This window comes from Paramormyrops kingsleyae, chromosome 25, assembly GCF_048594095.1.
Source record: "Paramormyrops kingsleyae isolate MSU_618 chromosome 25, PKINGS_0.4, whole genome shotgun sequence".
Taxonomy (NCBI): Eukaryota; Metazoa; Chordata; class Actinopteri; order Osteoglossiformes; family Mormyridae; genus Paramormyrops; species Paramormyrops kingsleyae.
In genome coordinates, this window is record NC_132821.1 from 29515288 (window position 1) to 29539850 (window position 24563).

Below are 24563 nucleotides of genomic sequence, written 5' to 3' on the forward strand. Positions count from 1 at the left end.
TGCTTTTCGATGTCTGATAATGTGAATTGTAATTCTCGTTGTTATATGAGCTGCTCGAATGGCGTATGCAAGGGGATAGGAGCCTGATTTTGTGACCTGAGTTGTGTCTAACCCTTGGTTATGCTGAATATAATTAAATCTCAGACGCCCAGCCAGAGCTACGGCGCCGGAGAGAGCGATGATAACCGTGTTTATTATGCGTGACGGAAAAGCATGGAGTCGCTTTGTTCACGGAACCAAAACGCAAGCATGAATCGGCACTTTTCCTTTATTAAAATCTGCAATAAAATGTTACACGGCTCCCTTAAGACCAAGATAATGAAGCTGTCGGTAATCATATTTTCTATTTCGGAGCATAAGACAGTGTAACAAGCCATAAATGTCATTTGTTTACCGTTGACAGAACACTGAGCTCTTCTTTATTCATTACCATCAATTAAAATGTGTTTGGAATCAAAGGAAGTATGATCTTTTATCAACAAAGACCTTGCAGAAAAACCATGGGAATGCAAATGTAGGTGAATTATAAAATAGGGTTAGAAATGGTCTTCCCTAATGAGCATTAGAGTATTGGTAATGAGTTTGCAGGTGGTGAGCCCTTTGTGAGGATATTTTAGATATGAACGACGAGGGTCATTCAGACTTCTCTCAGCCTGGTTCCATGGAAGGTAAGGAGGATTAGATTAAACTATATTGTAAGGCCTTATTATTCAACTCTCCAAGACAATGTACATTTTATGTGGATCCGTATGTAAAGTCACTGACACATACTTTTAATGCTAAGCACAAAACTTACACGTCATACTTCTATATCAAGATATAACATTCACCTTAAAATACCATCAGTTTCACTCATGCTAACATCAATCGTCAGGAATAAGGATGTTTCAAAACACTTACGGAAATGAAAGAAATTCACTACAAGACCTTGAGACAAAATTTTATACAGAACTGGAAAAGGGAAAGTTACGTAGAGGACAATAATGATGAGATTTGGGAACATCCATATTTACAAAATCAGGCAAAGAGAATATATTGAAGTTGGACTGATTTAGGACTGACTGTCACATCTCACCTACAGTTTTTGGCACTGTGACTGTGACATGCCGCTTTATTTTTAACATACTGGTCATACGATTCCCCCGAGTATTTCACAGTGATCTGTGACTTTTCCATTCTGGGGCGCAGCCAGAACAGCCAAAGCTGATTTTCAACATGGCTTCAGGGCCTGATTCTAAATATTGCTGCTGAAACAGCTCTGGCATCATTGGGTGTTGAGGGATCTGTGGGCTCTACCTGCTCTGAGATACAGGCCAAGTGAAAAGCCATTGTGGAACCACAATGGGAACATCTCTTCTTCGAGGAATTATTTTCACTCTACTTTTATATGTCTGCAAGTCTCAAGGTATGGCAGCTCCTACTTTTATTAAATTCTACATAGTTTGTTTTATTTATTTTCTTGCCAATATTTATTAGAAAGCTACAGATGCACCAGAATAACTATTCATATAGATGTGGTACATTGCAGAATATTTTAGGTAATATTTGAAATTCACACCTTTGTAACTAGATTTAGCAAAATCCTGTTGTTCTGAAGTACAAGCTGGTAGTTCTGATTAATCATTAGCAGACATCATTCATAAGACCAGCCAATATTGATATTTTTATTGGGGCATTTTAGGTGTAATGATTTTTTAGTACTTTTCATATGTTCAGTAGTTTCTGCTTTTTGCAGAACCTGATTTTAACACATTTCACTGTGTTCTTTATGTCAAAAGTTCAATGAGAAGATAAAAATCCAGAGCTAATAGTTACTGTTTATATTTTTAAGATATTGTTACTTCCAGGACACCTTTTTCAGCAGATATAAACCTTCCATCAACTGTGATCACAGCAACTGAGCCAAAAATGTCAGATGAGAGTATAGAGAAACCAGAAAGTGTGGAACACAGTGTGGACGACATGAAGGGAGAACGTGTAGAGATGGAGGGTGGAGAACGAGACACAGAAGAGGCTGAGGCTGATCCTAGGGAGGGGATTCCAGCAATGGCTGATGAGGTGGCTGCTCTGGTGGAGGAGAAGAACGGCAGAGAAGGCTACAATGATCAGGCTGATGATGGCATTGACCAAATGGTTGGTGCAGGGGATGAAGAAGATGTCAAGAATGAGGCTGGAGGAGAATCTGAGGAGGAGGACAGGATGGGGATGCAAGAGGGGTACGAGGAAGACCTTGGAGTGGAGGATTTTGAGAACTATGGGGAAGAAGTGGTTGGACCAGATGTGGAGGTAGAGTTTGCAGACAAAGAGGAGGTTGACCTGGAGGTCAGAGATGGAGTTCCGGTAGACATTTTCACAAGCAAAGGCTCAAATGAAAGTGAAATTGAGACACAAGGTAAGTGGTATTTCAAATGGGTTTCAAATGCCACAGCATTTTGAGCTCTTGTGTCACTAGGATAGGCATTTTTAAAAAATATCCCTTCCCCCAAAATATTTAACAAATCAATTCTTTCATGGGCCATAATCATAAGAAGGTTCTCCAGAGAACTGGGGATGGGTGCAAACAATACAAGAACAACTCTCCATCAGAGTAAATTCACAAACCAGTGAACTGGGGAAAGGTGCAAACAATACAAGAACAACTCTCTATCAGAGTAAATTTACAAACCAGTGAATTGGGGAAAGGTGCAAACAATACAACAACAACAACTCTCCATCAGAGTAAATTCGTGAACTATGGTAATTTAAGAATATCAACAAACCAATAAGAGCTACTAATTTATTTACAATCATGTTAAATTATGTGCTTTATACAAACGAATACATCCATTTTCCATAACTGCTTATCCAACACAGGGTCAATAAATAAATTAGAAATACAGGCTAGCTAATTTTCATATATTTAACGTTGTGTTTTGAATGCTAATCCAAAATGCATTTCTCAAGGTGACAGGTACACGTGCAGAGAATAATTTTCATTTCACATATTAGCCCGTAACTCAGACGGTCTCCATCCAATTTTCACTGCGACGCTAAATGTCTACCCCGTGTCACAGATCTGCCCCCTGCTCCATTTCACACTTACGTATCACCACGGTCACATGGTAGCATCAGGAGGAAGTCTCACCCGGAGAGTAACGTCATGGGCGGAGACATTGCGGAGGACACTAATAACTTCAGTGAGATGGTGACACCCGACACTGGACTTTTGAACCTGGAGCAGACACAGACCATGCCGACTCTGGATGATTCTCTAGAGGACGTTGCATCCACAACCCCCAGTCTTTTAAACGAGGATGAAGATCTCAGCCATGAGCTATTAGAGGACACTACAGATGGTTCAGGTGCAGTGCAAAAGCTCATTATTACTCTGCCATGAAAATAAGTTACTTTTTTCAGATAATATACTTGTGCCAGTCAAAAGTTTAGACACACCAAGCTGCCAACAAAGGAGTGATGGTGTCATGTCACATGACCTGGTCACCTGATCTAAATGCACTAGATATGGCTTTGGAGGAGTTTGACCAGACAGTGAAGGAAGAGCAGCCAATGAGAGTTCAGCATATGTGGGACCTCCTACAGGACAGCTGGAAAAGCATCCCAGGAGGCCACCTCATGGAACTGGTGTAGAGGGGACAGTAGGATCAGCCAGTCCCTGGGGCAACTGGGGTTAAGGACCTTGCTGAAGGGCCCAATGGTGGTATCCAGGGGCGGATTAACGCACAGGCTAGATATGGCTTAAGCCTAGGGGCCCCACGTGTGCCAGCCTGCAAGGGGGCCCCCATTGGTGCGGAGGGGGGCGGGGTTGGGGGGCCCACAGACTACTGTAGTCTAGGGGCCTCTGTGCACCTTAATCCGCCCCTGGTGGTATCACTCTGCCGAACCAGGGATTTGAACCAGCAACATTCTGAGTACCAACCCATAGAACTACCCCCCTCCACCCCAAAATTTTTTTTTGTTGAATACTTTTTTGGTTGATGCAAAATTACATATATGTTATTTGAATTTTTTTTTTTTTTTATGTCTTTATAACTATTCAATGTATAGAATGTTTAGAATAGTACAAATAAATCTTTCTATGGGTGGGTGTGTCCAAACTTTTGACCGGTACTGTATATGTGATAGGATCAGGCATTTAAAATGACTCACAAACACTATACATTTACTTGAAATAATATTAATTTATATTAGTGTGGGTAAGGATGGTAATTATAATTACTGTAATTCCAGCCCTTGGCATAGAGACATGGAAGATTGGCACAATTTCTGCGGCCATATTCCTTTTCCTGGAAGCAGCTGTTATTGTTGTATATTGTCTTAAATACAGGAAAAGAACGTCGAGGTAAGCCTCTCTTCCAGCAGTTCATTGAATTAATTGTGAAAGGATTTAATCAATATAATGATTTAAATAAGCGATACAATGTATCACTGAAAAGGCATTAGTGCCAATTAAGGCACTGAGTGACAGTGGTGAAAATGCTGCTGATATCTCTAATATACCTGCATGTAATTTCACAGACAGACAATGTCAAATCTGGAATCAGGCCGAACCCCCAAACGGGAATCCACTGGTGGACACGCTCACCAGTAAGTGTAAGACATACTGTTGAGAGATATTCTCCTTCCTGCGTTTCATTTTGGGAACCTGTGAAAATGTGAAAGTAGCTTCTCCAGTGCTGCTCTAATATTGATTAGAGTCACTGATGTTTATGTATAAACCGTATATGTATGTATGAATAGATGAATAGATGGATCTATCTATCTATTATTTTCAATAGCCTAATAATATAGTTATTAGTTGTTGTTGTTGTTTTGTAGGATAACTTGCTCTGAAACCTCCCACAGAAAAGAACAGGAAATGATGTCAGACACGCAGCTGGATTCGCTTTAGGGCGCACGTCTGTGGATTCTGGTCATGCCCGGCCTCCAGTTCTTTGGATACCCCCCCCTCACCTTTTCTTAATGTACTTCATACCTGACTTGCTGCTGACATGCTGTGTCCCGTTATCAGAAGCACGTTCAGTGTGCCTGCGCACTGTTGTGCCCATTAAAATGACTTACTGTCCAATTCCTGTTCTCACATATTTCCATAAGCCCAACATTTGCATAAGCACTCTATCACTCTGTGCTGTAAAGTGTCTCTCTCAAATGCTGTATATTATATGCCTTTTTTTCTTGCAATATTACTCATACAAAGCATCAGCAATTATCCCATACGTTGCAGTTCAATACTTATAACTTTCAAAGCGTAGAAATAAAGGTTATACATATTTTACTTACCTTCTAAATGAGTTTGCATAACGATTTTAGTTTAATTATGTCCCAACCATGTGTGCTACGATTGCTAAAAGAGGGCTGCAAATCCTTACTTTGCGCTTAGACTAATATATTAAAGCTGTATTCACCGCAGGTAATAAAACTAGTTGGTTAATTTCTATCGTAAATAAAGGACGATTCACTCAGTTCTTTAACATAATACACCGCCGTACCGCCACTACATGGCGAGTAATGTCGTAAGACGCATTTATTGTTAGCTGACATAACAGTGCTGCTATGCTGTAATAGCTACCGGTTTTATTGGCATTAGAGTAAATGCTACTAGCTTGGCATGATTTCAAAGCCGAAAACTAGCCAGCCTAGAAAAAAGAAACCATGCCCACTCGTCCACCAGGGGGCGACAGTGTAATATTTGGTGCTATAGTCTTTAAACATTCAAAAAAGAATGCATGAATGAATGAATGAATCAACCAACCAATCAATCAATCAATATTGACAATTAACAATTACAAAATGAAATTCAGTAGGGGGTAACTATACCTTATTATTGGTTGAATATCTTCAATTATAAGCCTAGTAAATAAAAAAAAGACCACAAAAATGGAGTTTGATAGATAGCCCGTAAGTTACCCCAGAAAGGGGCCGACATGCCGTTTCTCCACCTGTCGGAGGGCGGAGTGACTTTCGGCTGATGAAGGAGCGCAGCAGCCAGTATTACGGGGCACAACGTGGCCCCGCACGTATTACAAAGGCAAATATTCATTCTGAAACAATACAGCATTTTACAGTTCATGCCTCTCTCTTTTATTCCTACTTTTATTTTTAGTCGGTACTGTAAATAATTTGTTTTTAAAGTGAAACGTCAATTATATTCATGCATCGAGCGAAGAAAGTAGCAGAAACCAAACTATTGCCGCAAGTCATTTATTTATGAGCGCAAATGGCGTGAACCGAGCGCGTCGTACATTATAAACTTTTATCACTTCGTGACTACTCGTGATATGGATGATAACCCCGTGCTGGATTTTAAGGACATCGAGACGAAGGTGGGTCGCAAAATACCTGAAGGTCTCATGCGATCGATCTGGCAAGGGAGGTCAAAGGAAGCCAAGGAGGAGAAGATCGCGATGCCGTGTGACACGGGGGACAAAGCGGGCGCGTCCCGGCGCCTGCAGGGCAAGGTGCTCCAACTCAAGCAGGAGATGGTAGGTAGAGCCAACTGCTGACACTTTTAACTTAACAAGCCCTCTGACAAAGCAATCGTCTGCTTTAGGACGCTGGGCACCAGCTTGCGAGTATTTCAACAGTCATTGTCTAGACCCAACATTCAGTTTGTTATTTCAGCATTCTGAATCAGTTCTGACATCAGATCGATGTAATATTAGGTATAAGGCATTTAATTACACATTAAATGCTACAAATATGAATATACGATCAGGTTAAACAGGGAAACCATACAATGTCTTAGAACCGACAAATTAAAAAGCCAGTAATCATCAATTGGTTTGGGTTATGGCGTTTGCTGTACTCATAAACGTATCTCCAAATGGCACCATATTTTAGTTGCAAGCAGGTACCTTGTGCAGATTCACATTAAGTTAGAGTAGGATAAATGTAGGCCTACACGCACAATCAATCAATGATCAATAAGGATACGTTAACAATAGTGTTATTGTGTATTTTAGCAAAATACCCTATAGGGCTCTTTTAAATGAAACTTTCCCTAATCACCCCGTTTAACCACCATCTGCTGTCTCTGCCCTTCTTACCTAAATTTAACTAAGACACTTTAAATGAGAATGCGTGACGGCGTCAGGTAATTGCTGTAAATAAAAGCCACAAGCCTAGTTTTACGGCACATGATCAACGATTTATCAATATTTGGAGCAGTTTACAAAATCGCAGAACCGTGGCTGGCAGTGTTCACACAAGACAGAAATTTTAACACGAACAACTGGCACGCAATGCAGATTTCTAGCTGGGAACATGTATCTGGAACTTAGACTAAACTGAAATATTATGAAATGCTTACATGGATAGCTTACAATGGACAGCACGGTGCATGCTACTACAGCTGAGGGCGATGAATCCTGCATTGCCTTTGAAGTTAACTCTTGCCTTGAAGTTAAATCCGGTCGGCAGCTTTTCCATTTACTGTAACTGGCAATGGCACGATTATAGTCTGCAGCATGTCAAGCCGCAGTTACACCCAATCCATCGTCTGTTATGTTTGTTTAACAAATACCCGCCTTGGTATTTGTTTATCTATAACATATCTAACGGACTGACACTTACGGCCGCTAAATTAAATTACAAAATGTGTCCTTGTTTTAAGGCTGTGAATTGTGCAGCATCTATAACGGATTAATTGGCTAACAGCTGCAAGGCGAGTGACTTAGCCAGCTATAAACTAAAGCAATTAATGTGAAATAAAATACCTCTTTCATTTTTATGGCAAATAGGCGTATTTGTTCAAGATTCCAGGTTTTCTAATTTCACTGTCATGCCTAACAAACAGAGATTAGAAGTTCATTTACCATAGAATAAAACAAGCTTTTTCAGCTCCACTGTTGCATTGAATGTGCTTAGCAATGCATTTTTTTAATTGACTACTTTATATATATTTTAAGTGTTCGGCTTTTTATTCCAGTGCTGAAACAAAACCGGGTTTTGGATGGCTTCTTAACATGTGAATCTAAGTCTTTAACCGTTACACCACCTGCTGTCCGGCCTTTGTTTAACGACACGACCGCACCGTGTTCTGCGACGCTTCAGGCACACCTCCGCGCCATCGACATCAAGCTGATGCAGCAGCTGCTGGCGATCAACGACGGCATTGAGTCCATCAAGTGGCTGATGGAGGATAAGGGCCCCAGCAGGGACAGCAGCCTGGCGGGCAGCCTCAACAGCCTGCAGGACAGCTCTGAGACCTCCCTGAAGGGCAGCTGCGGCAGCCTGCAGGACATCAGCGACGGCTCTGACGGCGTTTCCGTCGGGAGCTACCTGGACACTCTGGACGTGGACAATTTCTCACAGCAGCTCGTTACGGAGGATGAGTTAGATAACGATGCGAAGGCAGAATTAGACACGTATTTTTGTTTCAGATAATGGAGCGATAAGCCAGAGGAGATGGTAGGCTGTTCTTACCGCTGCCTTCTGATTGGCGGTTTGCTGCTTACCACTCACTGCTCAGTTTATGGGGGGGAGGGGGCAAGCGAGGAATTTAGACCACATAACGTTTAATATCAAGCAGCCCTCTTAAATCAAGCGGAAAATAAACATCTATCCATATTTTCACAGCAAAACAATTATTTTCACAAACATGTATCAGATATATCATGATTAATGTGGTTTAGATTGAAGATGGCGTAGGTTTGGTTTCATCATTGCTATGGATCAAATCAGCCCCAAACACCCCACCCCCCTAACCACACGGTACTCCAACTAATACTGGTAGGGAAATGTCCCTACTGTCCATACTACACAGTACTCCCACAATACTGGTAGGGACATGTCCCTACTGTCCATACTACACAGTACTCCCGCAATACTGGTAGGGACATTGTCCCTACTGTCCATACTACACAGTACTCCCACAATACTGGTAGGGACATGTCCCTACTGTCCATACTACACAGTACTCCCACAATACTTGTAGGGACATGTCCCTATTGTTCATATCAAAATCTTCACCCTTGATATAATAGTATTATGGACTTGGAATGATGGATGAGGAAATAAGAATGAGAATCCATTTATTTTCACCATAAAATGTGCAACAATAATTTAAATAATAAATTAATGATCAAACCAGCATGAGGGCACCTTAAGCCTGTGTGCATGCTTTAAATGAGATATGCGGTAAGTCACGCTTTAGCTGCAGGCCAGTAGATCTCTGTTCCTCAGGCACCATGCAAAACAACATTCTACAGGTCTTTAGGTACATTGCCAAATTACCTGCTTTGTTTTTCGCATAACAGTTTAAGTAATTAAGAGTTTTGCTCACTACATTGTGGCAGCTTTCCAAAGGTCTTATTAGGTGTGAGAATATTTCCTTTTTTTGATAATATTTTGCTCTTACTGTCATGATTTTTAATGGCAGCGGTGCTGAGTAGCAGTCCACCCACAATCCAGGTGTCAGCCGTCTTTTATTTTTGGAGGTCCTTAACCACTCTGTAGGTATCTTTCTAGCTTCTTCAGTTCAGTAGCAGCCACATATGAATGCTCCTTTGCATGAGAATGAAACGTTAAACACAGTTGTTGGTGTTAATGGATGCATTAATAACAGACAGTCACTCTTCTCTTAGATCCCCCCCAGCTGGGTATAATGTGCAAACCCCGTAATGACTATCTCCACCCCCAGCTAAATCTCTCCTCCTAGCCTTGACTGGTAATCATGGGATCAAGCAGCTGTTTCACAAACTCGTCCATTCAGGGATCTACTGTAGCGTGCCGGATTCCCAGGTACGACACGTGGAGAAAGTGTTGCACATCTCTCCATCCACAGGTCGATAACATCCATAAACATTCCACGGCACATCAATTATGCATTGTGATGTCGACTAGAATTTTTTCACGTCAATTATGTTGAAAGTGAACATGATACCTTCATATTACTTATTTACGTGTTCTTTTCAGCTAGCAAAACACTCAGGACGACACTTTATTATTTGTCCTAAGTTGCTCATAGTAGCTATATGACTGCTGCAAAATTTCCCAAAACAAATCTGTACGTTAGGTTAGAATGGATATTTCTCAGTACTCCATGCTTTTGAATGGGAAAATTGTTCCGGAAGCTGCCCAGCTAGCGGGGGACTGAACAGAACGAGATGTTGGATATGAAGGCTCTGAGCGGAGCGGCTGTAGAAGACGGCACCGTCTAATTCTCCGTGTAGGGCGTTAGTATCCATCGCGAGGAGTCAACAATCACTTTTTCATCCCATAATAACCTGATTATTCCATCCAGCGAAATTTTCTCTGGTCTTAGACACGAGAAGAAAATGTTAGCGTCAGATCAAAGGAGACACGTCAGGGGGTGGGTGCCGCAGGTGTGGAAAGCGATGCGGAGTATCACGTATCGCCGTGCCGGAGAGCAGGCACACAGGAAAAAATTAAAATAATACTCAGCCCTCCCCGAATCACTGCTCTTATAGGATTTGGCACTGATAACACATTTCAGCTGTTCTCAGGTTACATCCTGGAGGATTACACTGTGTGTGGGTTTTCATTCCTAACAGCCTAATGCTACTAAAAGGATTGGCAATGCCAGTAAAATTACCATAATGATTAGTTTAGCTGAGCACTTCAGTGATTCGCTGGAGGAAAACCTGCACGCTCTGCAGCTTAAAGAAATGTTATGTTGCGCAGATTCAAAGGCAAAAGCAAGTTGTCAAAAGCGACGTACCAGTGAGGACAGCTTAGGGGGTCAGAGATCAGGGCCCCCAGCATCCAGCACACCTGGAGTAGGTGGGGTTAAGGGCCTTGATTAAGGGTCACACATTGATATATCTACTCTGTCACAGGTTTTGAACTGACAGCCCTCGAGACACAGGCTGAAATGCTGCACTCATCTGTGGATGGGTATTCTAAATGAGGAAATGTATTTGCAAGTACAGGGAAGGCTTTTTTCCACATATCTCATCATGCTCTCCTTTTTTAAGTGAAATACGTACCTACAGAGCTGAACTTGGGGTCTGAGAGCAGGATCAGCCATTTTCTAGGGGGGGGGTTAAGGGCCTTTCTTAATGCCCCAGTGGAGATGTGACCATTCTGCTGACACTCAAGCCGACGAGCTTCCAAATACAGTGACTGAGGACTAACCCCCTGAATCAGGCATCCTGCCCCAAAATTAAACTGGTTCTACTGGGGCTCGAACCCAGGACCTTCAGCGTGTAAAGCAGATGTGATAACCGCTACACTATAGAACCGTCAATCCTGTCCCATATATTGTAGAATATTTACAACCTAAATAGTCCTGATGAGGTCAAAACTGCACGAAACAAACAAACGTTTGGGACTCTCATTAACCGTCGGACCCAAAACAGCAAAAACACCTCAGTACCTGGTTTCTCAGCGTAGCTGCTATACCTCACGAGTGACAGGTAAGCAGAAACATTACCTCTTAATATAAATAATTCATAATCATTCCTTGGGTTCAGGAGTGCTGTTAATAGGATAATAGTCTTTGTTGCATAAGGTCATATTATCTTACAAGTCTGGTCGTATTTCCAGCTGTACTTGTTGAGGTTTGCCTTAGAGATCGTTTTTCCAGCAGTAATGCTGAATTTTCCTGTCTGGTGTACATCGCCAAACAAACAGGTGTTACTCGATGACTTTACGATGTAATGAATCCAGCAGCTTTTTGAAATGAGCTAAGCCCCCCCCCCCCCCCTCCCTCCGATGTATCAGAAGCTAAAGGGGGCACTTTATTAGCTGTTTGCACAAGTATTAGTACAGATACACTGGAATGCGAGCAAGCAAGGCTTGGGGTTTAAGTGTAGGGTCAGTCCTCCCTCCAGTGTAGGGTCAGTCCTCCCTCCAGTGTAGGGTCAGCCGTCCCTCCAGTGTAGGGTCAGCCGTCCCTCCAGTTTAGGGTCAGCCCTCCCTCCAGTGTAGGGTCAGTCCTCCCTCCAGTGTAGGGTCAGCCCTCCCTCCAGTGTAAGGTCAGCCCTCCCTCCAGTGTAGGGTCAGCTCTCCCTCCAGTGTAAGGTCAGCCCTCCCTCCAGTGTAGGGTCAGTCCTCCTTCCAGTGTAAGGTCAGCCCTCCCTCCAGTGTAGGGTCAGTCCTCCTTCCAGTGTAGGGTCAGCCATCCCTCCAGTGTAAGGTCAGCCCTCCCTCCAGTGTAGGGTCAGTCCTCCTTCCAGTGTAAGGTCAGCCCTCCCTCCAGTGTATGGTCAGTCCTCCTTCCAGTGTAGGGTCAGCCGTCCCTCCAGTGTAGGGTCAGTCCTCCCTCCAGTGTAGGGTCAGCCCTCCCTCCAGTGTAGGGTCAGCCGTCCCTCCAGTGTAGGGTCAGCCCTCCCTCCAGTGTAGGGTCAGCCCTCCCTCCAGTGTAGGGTCAGCGCTCCCTCCAGTGTAGGGTCAGCCGTCCCTCCAGTGCCCCAGATGCATTTTGGGCCATTAAGCGTCTTGCTCAAGACCCCAGTAGCCATGCGGTTTTCCAGTTGAGGATGGGACTTGGATTCACAACCATTGAAGTACATGTACAGAGGCTCAACTGAGCGAGCCACACAGGTCCATATGAGTTCTTGACATGTAACTAAAAGCAAGGTACAGGTGAAATGTGACTTTTATTTTGTGGGGGCTTTTATCTAAAGCGACGCACAATTGACAAAACAGAGTGAGAGCAGTTCCCTAGTTACCAGCCCCAGTGTGACCCCTCCCTGATGGAAAAAAAATCAGTGTGTCTGTGTGGGGGTGGGGGGAATCTCCATAGCTGAAAGATTTGGGGGTGTCTTTGTTTGGGATTTACACCCATACCCCCCCCCACCATGCCTTTGAGCTCCGTGTGAGGCACTCCCAAGAAAAGCTGCAATCGCACAGGGGGGGTGAGGGGTTCAGCTGGCTTAGACACTGTGCCTGTGATCAGAAGTACTAGTTTAAGCCTCAGCCGAACAGTCACATGTCCGTGGGCCCTTGAGCAAGGCCTTTAACCCCCGCCCCCCCCAGGTCCATGGCTGCTGCACATTGGCTGACCCTGTGCTGTAACCCCCCCCAAGCTCTGGCGAGCAAGATGGGGTTGGCACAGAGAAGCATTCCAATGTGCTTCTGCAAATTTATGATCAGTTGGGTGTTGAAGGCCTTCTGATCACAGACACAGCGTTCAAACCTGCTCAGCTGCTCAGACCAATTTATCATCAAGCTGAACATGACGGATGACAAAACACCTTTTGTTTCAAACTCTGTGCAGACTGTTTGAAAGGGCAGGATTTATTAAAATATTTTTTGGGATATTAATTCGCAACCATGATAGACTTCACACTTTGCTTTTGACTACATATTATCAAAATTAAAATTATTGCCCAGATTAAACTATCCATCCATCCATCCATTTTCTGAAACCGCTTATCCTATTCATGGCTGCGGGGGGTCCAGAGCCTATGGGCACAAGGCAGGGAACAACCCAGGATGGGGCACCAACCCATCACAGGGCACAAGGCAGGGAACAACCCAGGATGGGGCACCAACCCATCACAGGGCACCCAGATTAAACTAACTGTCACCAAAACCACAAAATGCATTAAAGTTAACAGGAGCAAAGACATTTAAAGGTCATCAAAGTTCGTAAGGTGCTTAATTTGTATGTTTTCACTATTTCTTTATGAGCATGCATGTAAATGTTAAGCACATATAATTAATCAAGTTGTACGAGATCTGAATGTTCTTTATTTTTTGCATAAATTTTGCTGTCAGGCTAATATCTTAAATGTGCATGTTAGAAAAAATGATGTACATAATTTTAAAGTCTAATGTTTCTACACTTGTAATAAAGGTTACTTTTGCTGCTTTTAACCAATGCGAGGCTTTAGTCTCTATTAGAAGTCCAAACTGGCCGTTTTAAAGAGCTTCTCAGCAATGTGCTCGTACTCGATGTGAGAATTTTGTCTCCTGGGTAGAAAAATGTACAGGCAAGCCAGAAGCTGCAGTCATCTCATCAAATATTCATTTTCATCTCTTCTCTGGTTACCAGCCCCAGTACTAACCCTCCCTGATGAAAAAAGTGTGTGTCTGTGTGTGTGTGTGTGTGTGTGTCTGTGCGTCTGTCCGTGTCTGTGTCTGTGTGGGTGTGTGTGTCTGTGCGTCTGTGTGTGTCTGTGTGGGTGTGTGTGTCTGTGTGGGTGTGTGTGTCTGTGCGTCTGTGTGTGTGTGTCTGTGTGTGCGTCTGTGTGTGTGTGTGTGCGTGTGTGTGTGTGTCTGTGCGTGTGGTGCGGGGAGGGGAGCAACATCTCGATAGCTGAAGGATTTGGGGGGTGTCTGTGTTAATCTGGGATTCACACTCTTGCCTCCCACGTCTTTGAGCTTCACGGAAAGTACCCTCAAGAAAATGAGACCCGTATGAGACACATATGAGACCCGGGGTTTTTAAAAGTGACAGATACCCAGAGATACTACCAGCTCTAATCTCCACTTATCTGGATATTCATAGCAGTAACTGGAGCGTTCATCTCTTTAGCTGTGTCTGTGTTTTTTACAACATTGATTTCCAGAGTATGGCTAATACGGAAGATGAAGACGGGGGCCTTATTGCTAGGTAACGCTTCTCAGAGCAATATGGAAGATCAGCAGTATGGAAACATTTAAAAACAAAAGTAAATCAGGCATGAGCACATGCTAAACACACCTCAGGCTTCGCTACTCGACCTAAATCAAAGTCGTAAATAAAATTTCCCCAAGATGTGAGTTCGCAGTTCACATCTGCACACAATTTCTATATGTAATTTATTTTAAGCCAGACTGAGTCAAAGATACAAAAACAAACCCAAGGGTAAATTAAAGAGTGCGAATGGTGTAATGCATTGATTAGATTAAAAATAAATTAATTACACTGATTTGTTTCCCATTTTAGCTAATACATGTATTCGTTTGCTGAAATCTCATGGGTTAAGACTGCAGGGAATTACGTGAGAATAAACATCACGCTCATTCTTGTGTTGTGTGAGTGTTGATACCCTGAATGTCCTTAACATAAAAAACAAGTATCACACCAGGTGTGATTGTGTACATTTTCCCAGATCTGCAGTGTTATGTAACACTGATCTATGGTTCATACCTAAAAAAATGACTTTTTTTCTCAATATAATGTTAGTAGCATGGAAAGATAAAGAAATATATATATATATAAAACAATGGCAGTAATGTAAATCTGTAACCACTAAACCCATGCTGAGAATTAATCCATACTAGGTCTTAAATTTTGTGAAGGCATAGGTCAGAATCATAATATTTTTAATAACATTTGTTTTGATGCTTTTCAGATTCAGCAACTTGGCAAAAGAATGGCAAGTTTGTGCGTGGGATGTGTCCTCAGTCGTTTTATTTTTCCTTCAAGTTGTTTTCAGGATGATTTCAGCTAGAACCAGGTCCAGACTGAAGTCCACGTCTGAGGAGTGCTTTACTCATGAACCCCCGGAAGTTAAATAGGGGTATTATGGCTTGACGAACCAGGAGCTAAACCCGTACGAAGCATGGAAGCCTGGATTCACAACATATTAACATCACCTGGTACAAAGTTCTGGCTGTGGTATGCGCAGTATGCTAGGTGAACGAGCCTCATTTGTGGAAAATCCCAGAACGAAGAATAACGACCATCCCAACAAGCTCATTATCATCCCAAACTGTAAAACAACACAACCTGCATACGCAAAAATGTAACAGATGTTCCGTGACAGCAATCAGAACCTGGAGAGTCAAGCTCATTTACTGGCGGCTAACTTGTTCATTTATTCTTATTTATCCGACAGCTTTATCTGAGTACAGGATCACGCTATTCCAGAGCTTACAGACTTCCATTGTCAGCACTGTTGAAACTAGGGGGGGGTGAAGGGTGTATTTCAGCCTGGAATGACTGCAGTCGGGTTCTTTCAGCATGATATGCCTGGTCTACGACTGATTTATTCCCGAGCTTCACAGCAGATGTGCAGAGCAGAGCACAAATTACAAAGCGACACAAATCATTCTGTGGACTGATCTGTGTTTTAGATGTCAATAGGGAAGACAGGCTCAGAAAAGAGGCAGTTTTTTTTGCTCTCTGGTGATAGAATGCAGTGAGAACAATGTATATTAATTCTATTTTAACAAATGAACCTTGAATATCAATGTTTACAGTACAATGAAAGTTAATTATCCATTTTGAAACATACACTACCTGAAATGTCTGTAGCAGGGTCAACATGGCTAACTGTCTGCAGATCATACAAAGGCTTTAAAAGGTATTTTAAAGAAGTAGGGATGCCATCACATTACGAGGGTGTGTTTCACAATTCTCGGCAGTCCTGCAACAAAAATTCAATAACAGAGATGTGAACTGGGGGTTATCAGGGAAGATTACTTCTCGCAAGGCCTTGCGTGCTTTTCTGGCAGTAATGGCGGTCAGGCTATCGCACCCTGTGCAGATGAGTGGAATAACCAGGAAGGCAAAGCCAATTAACCGTTGTCTCGGGGTGAGTAAGGGCGGTTTAAATTTATGAAGTCGTTCAAGAGTGCAGCTTGATTAAGACGTCGTGTTAGTCTTACCTGTTTCTTCCCCTTTGCTTCTCTAACAGCATAATACCGTAAATAAAACAAAATAACTAAACTTAGGAAAAGACTCAGGTATCCAAAATTATTTTAAAGCCTGTAAGATTCTCATTTGCTGATTTTTTCGCTTGTCCTGCGACTGCAGGATCTCTCTTGTGCTGGGACTTGAACACCCATGATTAAGACCAGTGATCCCTAAACTGGTCTTCATTTGGAGCAAATATGTGGACTGACTGGCGGTCCACGAGGACTGGCTGGGAAACATTGATTTAGACCTACCAGCAATCACCACCAGTGACACAGGTGGTCAATACATATAGCTGTTTATGACTAGGCTGTAAATATATCTCAACAGCTATTATTTGCAAGCATTACTGCACGCATCAGCCTTGGCGCAACAAAAAAACAGATGTGATGTTGGGAGGTATGATGTTTGTTGTAGATTTTTCTAAGCATAGAATACATTCCCTACAGCAGGAGGGGAGAACGACTGAATTGCCAAAAACACAATGTCAGTCTTCTTGTCCAAACTGTTTTACTTTAAAATAATAGTGTAAGATGAAACTATATCCTTTGAAAATAACTAAAGGATCGACTTCGCAAGTTGTGTCAATTTTAATTTTGTCTTATTGTTGCTTATTCGGTATATTTAGTATATTTTATTATATCTGTATATTTTTAAATAAGTTTTCTAATTTAATGTGGCACAGTTGGGAAACCTGCCAGAATAAGCTAATATATAAGTATGTCATACAAGTACTGCCATGTGTGATAAAGAGCCTTTGTATTTCACTTTAGTTGCATAACATACCTTTTTCTCAGAAACTAGTATCAGAACAGTAGTTTAAAATCTTACTGTTTTACATGCACAGCAAACCACAATAGTGTACGTAGTGTTACGCCTAATTTACTTCCAGAAATTTCAAGTTTATGTATAAATGTCTGTTTTTCATGTCTCTGCTCTATGTGAATATTAAACTATCCCAATTAATTCTCATTTTAAGCATTGCAAAGTATTTGAGATTTCAGAATCATTCAACTTTAAGACGAAACAACACCGCAGACTGATCATCGGTGTTCAGTGCTGGGGGCTATTCCGCTAGCCACAGAGCACCATAACTCATGATGTGACATGATGTGGCTTTTGTGTAAATGTGCAAGAATGTGGCGCCTTTGCCTCGGAAACGATTGTGCCCCATTCAGCGGTACGTCACTGGGAAGACAACATCCTTTTACAATGCTCCTCATTAACTCCCCCAGGGAGACACGCTATTCAAGGGCCATAATAAAGGACCTCGGGGTGGGGGGGGGGGGCATTTCCAAACAGGGTGTTAACTGGCTTCTTCATAAGCTATAGCGTCTGGTTTGAAGCCGGGAATAAATTTTTGTTATAGCCGTGACGCATGGCTACGTTTTTAAGTGTCACCTGGCTGATGACCCAAGATGAAACGAGCTTGAGGAGAATCATGTTCCGTATTCACGTATCAATCATAACCAATACGGGCCAGGTTCTGCAACGTGCCTTAACAAGAGGCTAAACAGTACTGGAGATCTTCAGGCGCTCTGATTGCGATGTAAGATACAAATGGTCGAATACAAACAGCAGCTTGCAGATCAGTGTAGAGAATCATTGGAATGATTCAATATTTCATCATCTATAATATTGAAATATAACGCGTTTTGGAATCCTGAAATGATACTACCATCTTACGCATTAATAATAACAACAACCAATTCTGACTTTGGGCTGCAGTAACTGGAATTAAAATAGATGATATTTTGGCAGTTCCTACGCAAACCGGGATGGAGTGGGGGCTCTGAGGCTAGAGATCTGTGTGGGCAATCGGAAGGTTGTTGGTTCGATTCCCGTGAATGCCAGGGGTGATCCTACTCTGTTGGGCTCTTGAGCAAGGCCCTTAACCTATAACTGCTTTGTCCTGGGAATGATGTTAATCTACATCCAACCCCGTAAAGAAATCCTCCAACTTATAGGAAAGTTTGGGAGTCGGTGGCAAGATTGATACTTCAGCCGCTGGGAAAAATACTCAGACTGGTATATTCAGACTAGTGTGGTGCTGAGGTATCACCCGCTGCACTTAGGTTCATCCCTGATGTGTTGGGGGCAGCACTGTGCTCTCTTACCTATACAATCAGAGACACAAAAGGGTGTTTGTAGATATTTCTGATAACGTGACGCCCAACTGGCTCAAATGAACTCGGTGTCTAACAGGGATCAGGATCAACATGCAGGGACGGTGAGCACCAGCTTGTTCTCGCTGCACCGAAAGGTAAGTCCGCTGAAGACAGATGCTGATGGGGGCATTTTCCCGTCACCGAGCTCTGCGGAGCTCAGTGACAGATATGAGCCCTTGCAGCATGCCATAAACGCAGGACTACACCGGCGTCTACCTACGGACGTTTCACGAACGCCAAGGTCAGGCAGACCATCAGTCACTGCCGGAATGAATCTGCCAGGACGTGGTCTGTTTGTCAGAGGAACAGAGATTATTTGAGATTATTCCTCTTTGTGGCCAGCAGGGGCAGCATCTCGTAGAATCTCAGATCCTAACTGTGTTTTCTAGTAATATAGAAAGTCAGAGCTGCTAATTTATCACACGAAGTACCGATCTAGTTATTAAACAGAATAAAATCTCAAAAAGCAACAAACAACAACTTCTACAGACGACCGAGACAGCATAGCCTCAGCCGTCATCCCCTCCAAATCAGCCAGCTGACGATTAAAAAACCACAACAAGCTAATGAGCGCTGGGGTGGGGGCATCTGCGGAACCGGGGCTGGTGATTACGAGCCATGGTAACAACGAGATTGCCCAAACCTCACCCAGACCATTGCTCTCTCTCGAGTGACGCTTGTCACTACAGGGTCTGAGTGAACCGTGGCTTTGTGTTGCGCATGCGCTGCTGATTTGAATCAACCATGTTAAACTATTAAACTATTCAGTTAACAAAGGACTTTCAACCATCTTCCAAATCTGTACCCTTAATTATAGACAATTAAGTTCCCTCTAATGTATTTGCATACATTTTCATAAAATGGCTGATTATCTTTAATTGTCTGTATTGACACTGGCGAAGTGTCTCTCAAGAACTTTTTGCTTTTGCTTAGCTTTCAGTTTTAGTTATTCTTTAGTTGTCTTAATTAGGTCTTAGTTATTTTGTATGTGGCTTTTAACACTGGTGCATGCATGTCTGCCCTATAAGGAAGTCCTCCAACTTACTGGGAATAATTTGGGGGTTGGTGGCAGGATCGGCACTCCAGCCACTGGGAAAAACCTCACACTGGTCATTTCGGACTTGCGTGGTGCTGAGGTATCATCCGCTGCATGGCCGCTCTTGGGTCGCACTGTATCAGCGCTCGCTCCTTACCTCACACGTATATCACATCCCCGGTTGACTCAGATCTTGTAGTTACATTACAAACCAATATTTTTAAGTGAAGTATAGTTGCATATTCTCACAGAAAAAGGGTGGCACAGTGCTCCCTACAGCATACTGAGTCAACACTATTATCTGCTGAGAATACTTTTAGTATATAGTTATACCTAAATAAGCAAACTGTGCAGTTATTTCTCAATATATACATTTTGTTACCACCATTTACGTCGTTCTTTCTAAAGAATTCCCCATTAGCAATGTTCTTTGCCTAAAAATATTAATCAAAAAATTCCCTCAGCACTACTCACTTACTAACCATAATTTGACACGATTTTGTAACCTTGCAAAAATGCCTATGGAAGGAACTGAGAGCATAGTTAATACGGTTTCTGCCACTTTGTGAAAACTTATAGTCAAACACAGAAATGTGAGCTTTAAACTCTGGTCATTTTAAAAGGAAACCATAACAATAAAACACTCTGATGGCAGCCAGCATCCTTCAGAATAACTTGCCTGCTGCGGAAAAGTAGCTATAAAGTCAGTCATGTGGCACTAACACTGAATTATTTGAACACAAAACTCACTTAAATTGTTTTCTTAATAGGCCACTAGGGGATGTTACAAAATATGTATGTGTGCAATGTATATGACCTTATTAAATATTAACAAACACCATAAATAAACATTATAAAAGGAGAAAAACTTTCTGAAATTGTTTTGGGAGGATTGTTAATAATAATCCCATGCAGTATAATCACGTCATAATACCTGTACCAGGGTTATTCAAATCCCGGTCCTCGAGGTCCGAGCACTGCTGGTTTTCCAGTCTTCCTTTACCTGTCAGTCAGGTGTGAAGCCTCTGACCAATCAGAATCAGTAATTATTAAACTAACTACCTGGGACAACTGAAAACAAGGCCTGGGTTTGGAATCGAGGTCCAGATTTGAAGAGCCCTAACCTATACTGTCACAGTATGGATTAAAAGTTGTTTATAGGTAGACAGTTGTAACCAGGACTGGGCAAATCTTTAAGCAGGGTAAATGATAGTTTGAAGAATACTTTACTACCTAATGAGTTAGTTGGCTTTTCTTGTTGATTGGTTTTCTTGTGATTATGGATCATTAAGATTTATGATGGTCAGTCTGAATACATCGATCACCACTTCATTGCGACTGACATTTGCATTTTCGTACACAGCAGTAAACTAAATAGTAATATGAATCAGGTTAAGATTACACCCAAACTAAAGTGTTTACAAATGTTTTTAAATATTCATCTACACATCAGATGTCCCCAAAATATCATAAAACAGTGGCTCTCTGTGTTGGTCTTTGGAAACCATGCAGGTCCTTCAGCTAGTTGAGCACTTGAATGAATGACTTACAGCTGTAAATGAGCCAGTTTCGCCCCCTATTTGAGGCGGTAAGAGGGCCAGGAGGAGCAGGGAGACCCGCTAAGCCAGAACCGAGTCAAATCCAAGAATAAATCATAGTGCCCTTGAATGCTCTGCTCCAACTGAAGTGATGCCGATTTCATTCTGCTGACTGTTTAAGTCCTAGAGCCCATATCTCCCATTAATCTCATTCCCAGAGGGCATCAGTAGCTGATGTCACCGGTCATGGAACATATGGCTTTGCCGTCAAAACGGCTCTTTCGCTGGCACTCTGGCATAATGGCTGACGTTTTCCAACACTCTTACATCCTAACTGTTTCTTGCACTTCCTGGCCGCATTTTTTTTTTGCTGCGAGTGCTGAAATAATGCTGGGTTTCCATCTCGACATGCACCCCGCATTGGAAGGAAGCCCAGGCAAAGAGGGTTAAACTCACTGATCTTAATGTTCTTAATGGTCTGCTTGCAGACTCAAAGTGACATAGCATCTACGACGCATCTTCATGCTTTAACACTGATTAATCCCAGAATCCACTGCTTACAGGCCAGGAAACACTGAGCAGAAGACAGGAGGGCACCCCAAGCTGAGTATCAGCCAATCGCAGGGCAGATACAAACGCACACAGAAACACACATAGGGGGCAACTTAAAGACACCAATACACTCCAAAGAATTCAGGGACAACATACCAGTAAGAAATTATATACAGTGGTACCTCGGTTCTCGAACTTAATCCGTTCCAGACTCCGGATTGAATTCTAAAAAGTTTGAGTTCTGATCGAATTTTTCCCATAAGAAATAATGGAAAAGCAATTGATTGGTTCCCGACCCCCCAAAATTACACCTAAATATGTTTTTTTTTTTAGCATTTAAACAGAAAATTAACAGGATAAAACAAGAAGAGCATTTTTTTCTTAATGACTTCCAAAACGATAAAGATCTTATCCCAACATTAACCCTGTCCTGCCCCGATCGTCCGCTCCTTCTGTGTGCCACGCCCCCTCGTTAACCTCGTGTGGGATCCCCATGTGATCAGCTGTTTCTGGTTGTTGTCATTAGTCCTCTGTATTAAGTCCGTGTTTCAGTTTGTTTCCCCAGTCCGGTCACTGGGTGCGTCCGACTTGCTTACAGAACTGGCTTAAAGCAACGCAATCTGATCCTGACGCAATGCATTACGGGTAGATACATTGCGACCTCTCACCCAGCTGCACAAACTGGAACCGCCTCCATGACGACACACCTTTGCCCTTATTGGCTGAAGAGTTTAGTTACACGCATGACGTTTGTATCCCAGGCAGTTCCGATGCGTAATCTGCTATTTCTCCCGAATATCACGTTATGCAGTGAGAACTGGTTTTCAATTAATTTACCTGGTAAAATAAAGTTTAAATAAATTACATAAATGCTCTAATAGTACACGTAAGTTAGTGGTTTATTTATTGTTAGTTACTGTAATGTTGCGCTGCTTTATTTGGTTAATCGTCCAGTCTGTGAAGAAGGCATTCAAGTAAGAATTGCATTGTAGTATGACTCATTTCCTGGCGCAACAATTTATATTAGGTCAGCGTTCACGGTTCGACTTAAGATATTCAGATCGAGTTCTAGGTCAAACTGGTTTGTTCGACTTTCAAGAAGTTCTAGTCAGTTCGAGAACCGAGGTACCACTGTATATATATATATATATGCATATATAAAATCATGTATATATAATCATAGATATAGAGAATTATAGATATATGTATATATTGTATTCCAAAACTGATAAAACCATTGGATTTTATGAAATATCATACCACATTTTAAATAATAAAACTATTACAGGACTCAAATGAACCCGAAAGACCTGCTGGTGGGTTTTTGGAGCTGGGAGTAAATGCCAAGCGTGTGGATATAGGTGGATGCCCATCGGACTGAGAGGTGCATCCGAACCAGTCAAATACTAACGGAATGGCCAGTTTTACACCACTGTCCTGCAGGTTTCTTATCCAAGCAATGCAGGTGTTTTTTCTCCTTTTGACAGGTGTTGTCCTTTCACCAGCATTGTATATCAGTGGTGTCTTCCTACCTTTAGGAAGAGCGTGAGCTCCGACCTCGAGCATTAAACTCCTACACAGACTAGCGCTTTGGTTCTTCTGTCTGAATTTACTTCATAAAAACTCAAAAAGGCACCGTTTCAGCGGACAATTTTCAAATCAAGCCTGTTAAGCTTCACGTTTCACAGCTATGCCTCTCATGCGCACTGCCAAATGCACACAAAAAGCAGCCCGTTTAATTTGATTTTATCGGCCTGCGTGCTACTGTATAAGAGATACGTGAAACCATATCTCTCAGCGAGCGGGTAAACGATCAGGCAAGGCCCAACAAGTACAGAGCGACTTCACGATGCGCTTGCAAATCGAGGACAAGTGAAGGCAAGTCGCCAGTGCTCATGAATCACGTCGTTTTGGAAGCTGGTCACTGATAATGGCGGGGTTGCTTGAGACAGCAGCTGACGGGGCTTTTTCCAGAGGGGGCTCCCAGCTGTTAAATTCAGCGGGATCAGGTTGAGGGATGTCCCACAGGGTGTGGCCGTAAATCAGAAAATAATAATAACGATAATAATAAACAGACTTATGTTTGTGATATAGTATCTCACCGAGGTGAGGTGATTGCCTGGTCTAAGCTGCAGATACCATAATAATACTATTCTCTGACAAAGATGAAAGTCCACAGAGGTTAGATTATTAAGCAGTCTCTGGTTAGGACAGTGAGTGGGACCATGTGACTTGGATTTGTTTACATTGTAGAAACTGTGTCTGCTTTGGGGTAACGGGGCAGTGTTTCTCAACCCAGTCCAATGGACCCTCAGATCGACAGTCCACATTTTTGCTCCCTCTCAGCTGCCAACACAGGTACGCCAGATATTCTGTGTTCTTGATTGGCTGGGAGCTAGGTGGAAGCAAAAATGTGGACTGTCTGGTGATCCCTGGGTCAAGATACACTGTTATGTAGCTTGTGGAGGGGAAAAGAGCACTAGAGGAAACTGAACGTATCAGAAAGGGGCAACAACAGGAATGCAGAAGTGTGATATCTGCTTTTTTTAAGGGTTTGTAGTCAGAAAAACTAATTCATACTGATTACAGTGACCAGGGACAGGTGTAGCTAATTAAAATGCAAAACCCTGGTCTCTGCACTCTTAATCTCAAGAACGCCACATCCCACCCTCTCACAAAGACAATACGATTTAACATTCAATAAATTTTGTGGAATGCAATTAGTAAATATGTTGTGG

General features: G+C 42.5%; 2 protein-coding genes and 1 non-coding gene across 6 annotated transcripts; 2 read left to right on the forward strand and 1 right to left on the reverse strand.

Annotated features, from left to right (window-relative positions):
- The first annotated feature begins 1192 nt into the window (after positions 1–1192).
- Positions 1193–5276, forward strand: LOC111853134 (uncharacterized). 4 transcript variants are annotated; one of them, XM_023829758.2, is made up of 6 exons: positions 1193–1405; positions 1832–2392; positions 3054–3341; positions 4228–4339; positions 4516–4584; positions 4816–5276. In XM_023829758.2, exons 1-6 carry the CDS (start codon positions 1342–1344, stop codon positions 4886–4888), a joined length of 1167 nt encoding a protein of 388 aa, XP_023685526.1. In that variant the 5' UTR covers positions 1193–1341; the 3' UTR covers positions 4889–5276. The 4 variants fall into 4 exon arrangements, with proteins under 4 accessions (XP_023685526.1, XP_023685527.1, XP_023685529.1 ...); XM_023829759.2 differs by having other exon boundaries at positions 4843–5276; XM_023829761.2 differs by having other exon boundaries at positions 1848–2392.
- Positions 5277–5929: 653 nt separating this feature from the next.
- LOC111853148 (leucine rich adaptor protein 1-like) lies at positions 5930–8761 on the forward strand. Its single transcript, XM_023829786.2, has 2 exons — positions 5930–6479; positions 8050–8761. The coding sequence occupies exons 1-2, from the start codon at positions 6276–6278 to the stop codon at positions 8380–8382; spliced, it is 537 nt and encodes a 178-aa protein (XP_023685554.1). The 5' UTR covers positions 5930–6275; the 3' UTR covers positions 8383–8761.
- A 2367-nt stretch (positions 8762–11128) lies between these two features.
- Positions 11129–11201, reverse strand: trnav-uac (transfer RNA valine (anticodon UAC)). The gene has a single exon. It is a non-coding gene; the product is annotated as a tRNA-Val (tRNA).
- Positions 11202–24563: the final 13362 nt, after the last annotated feature.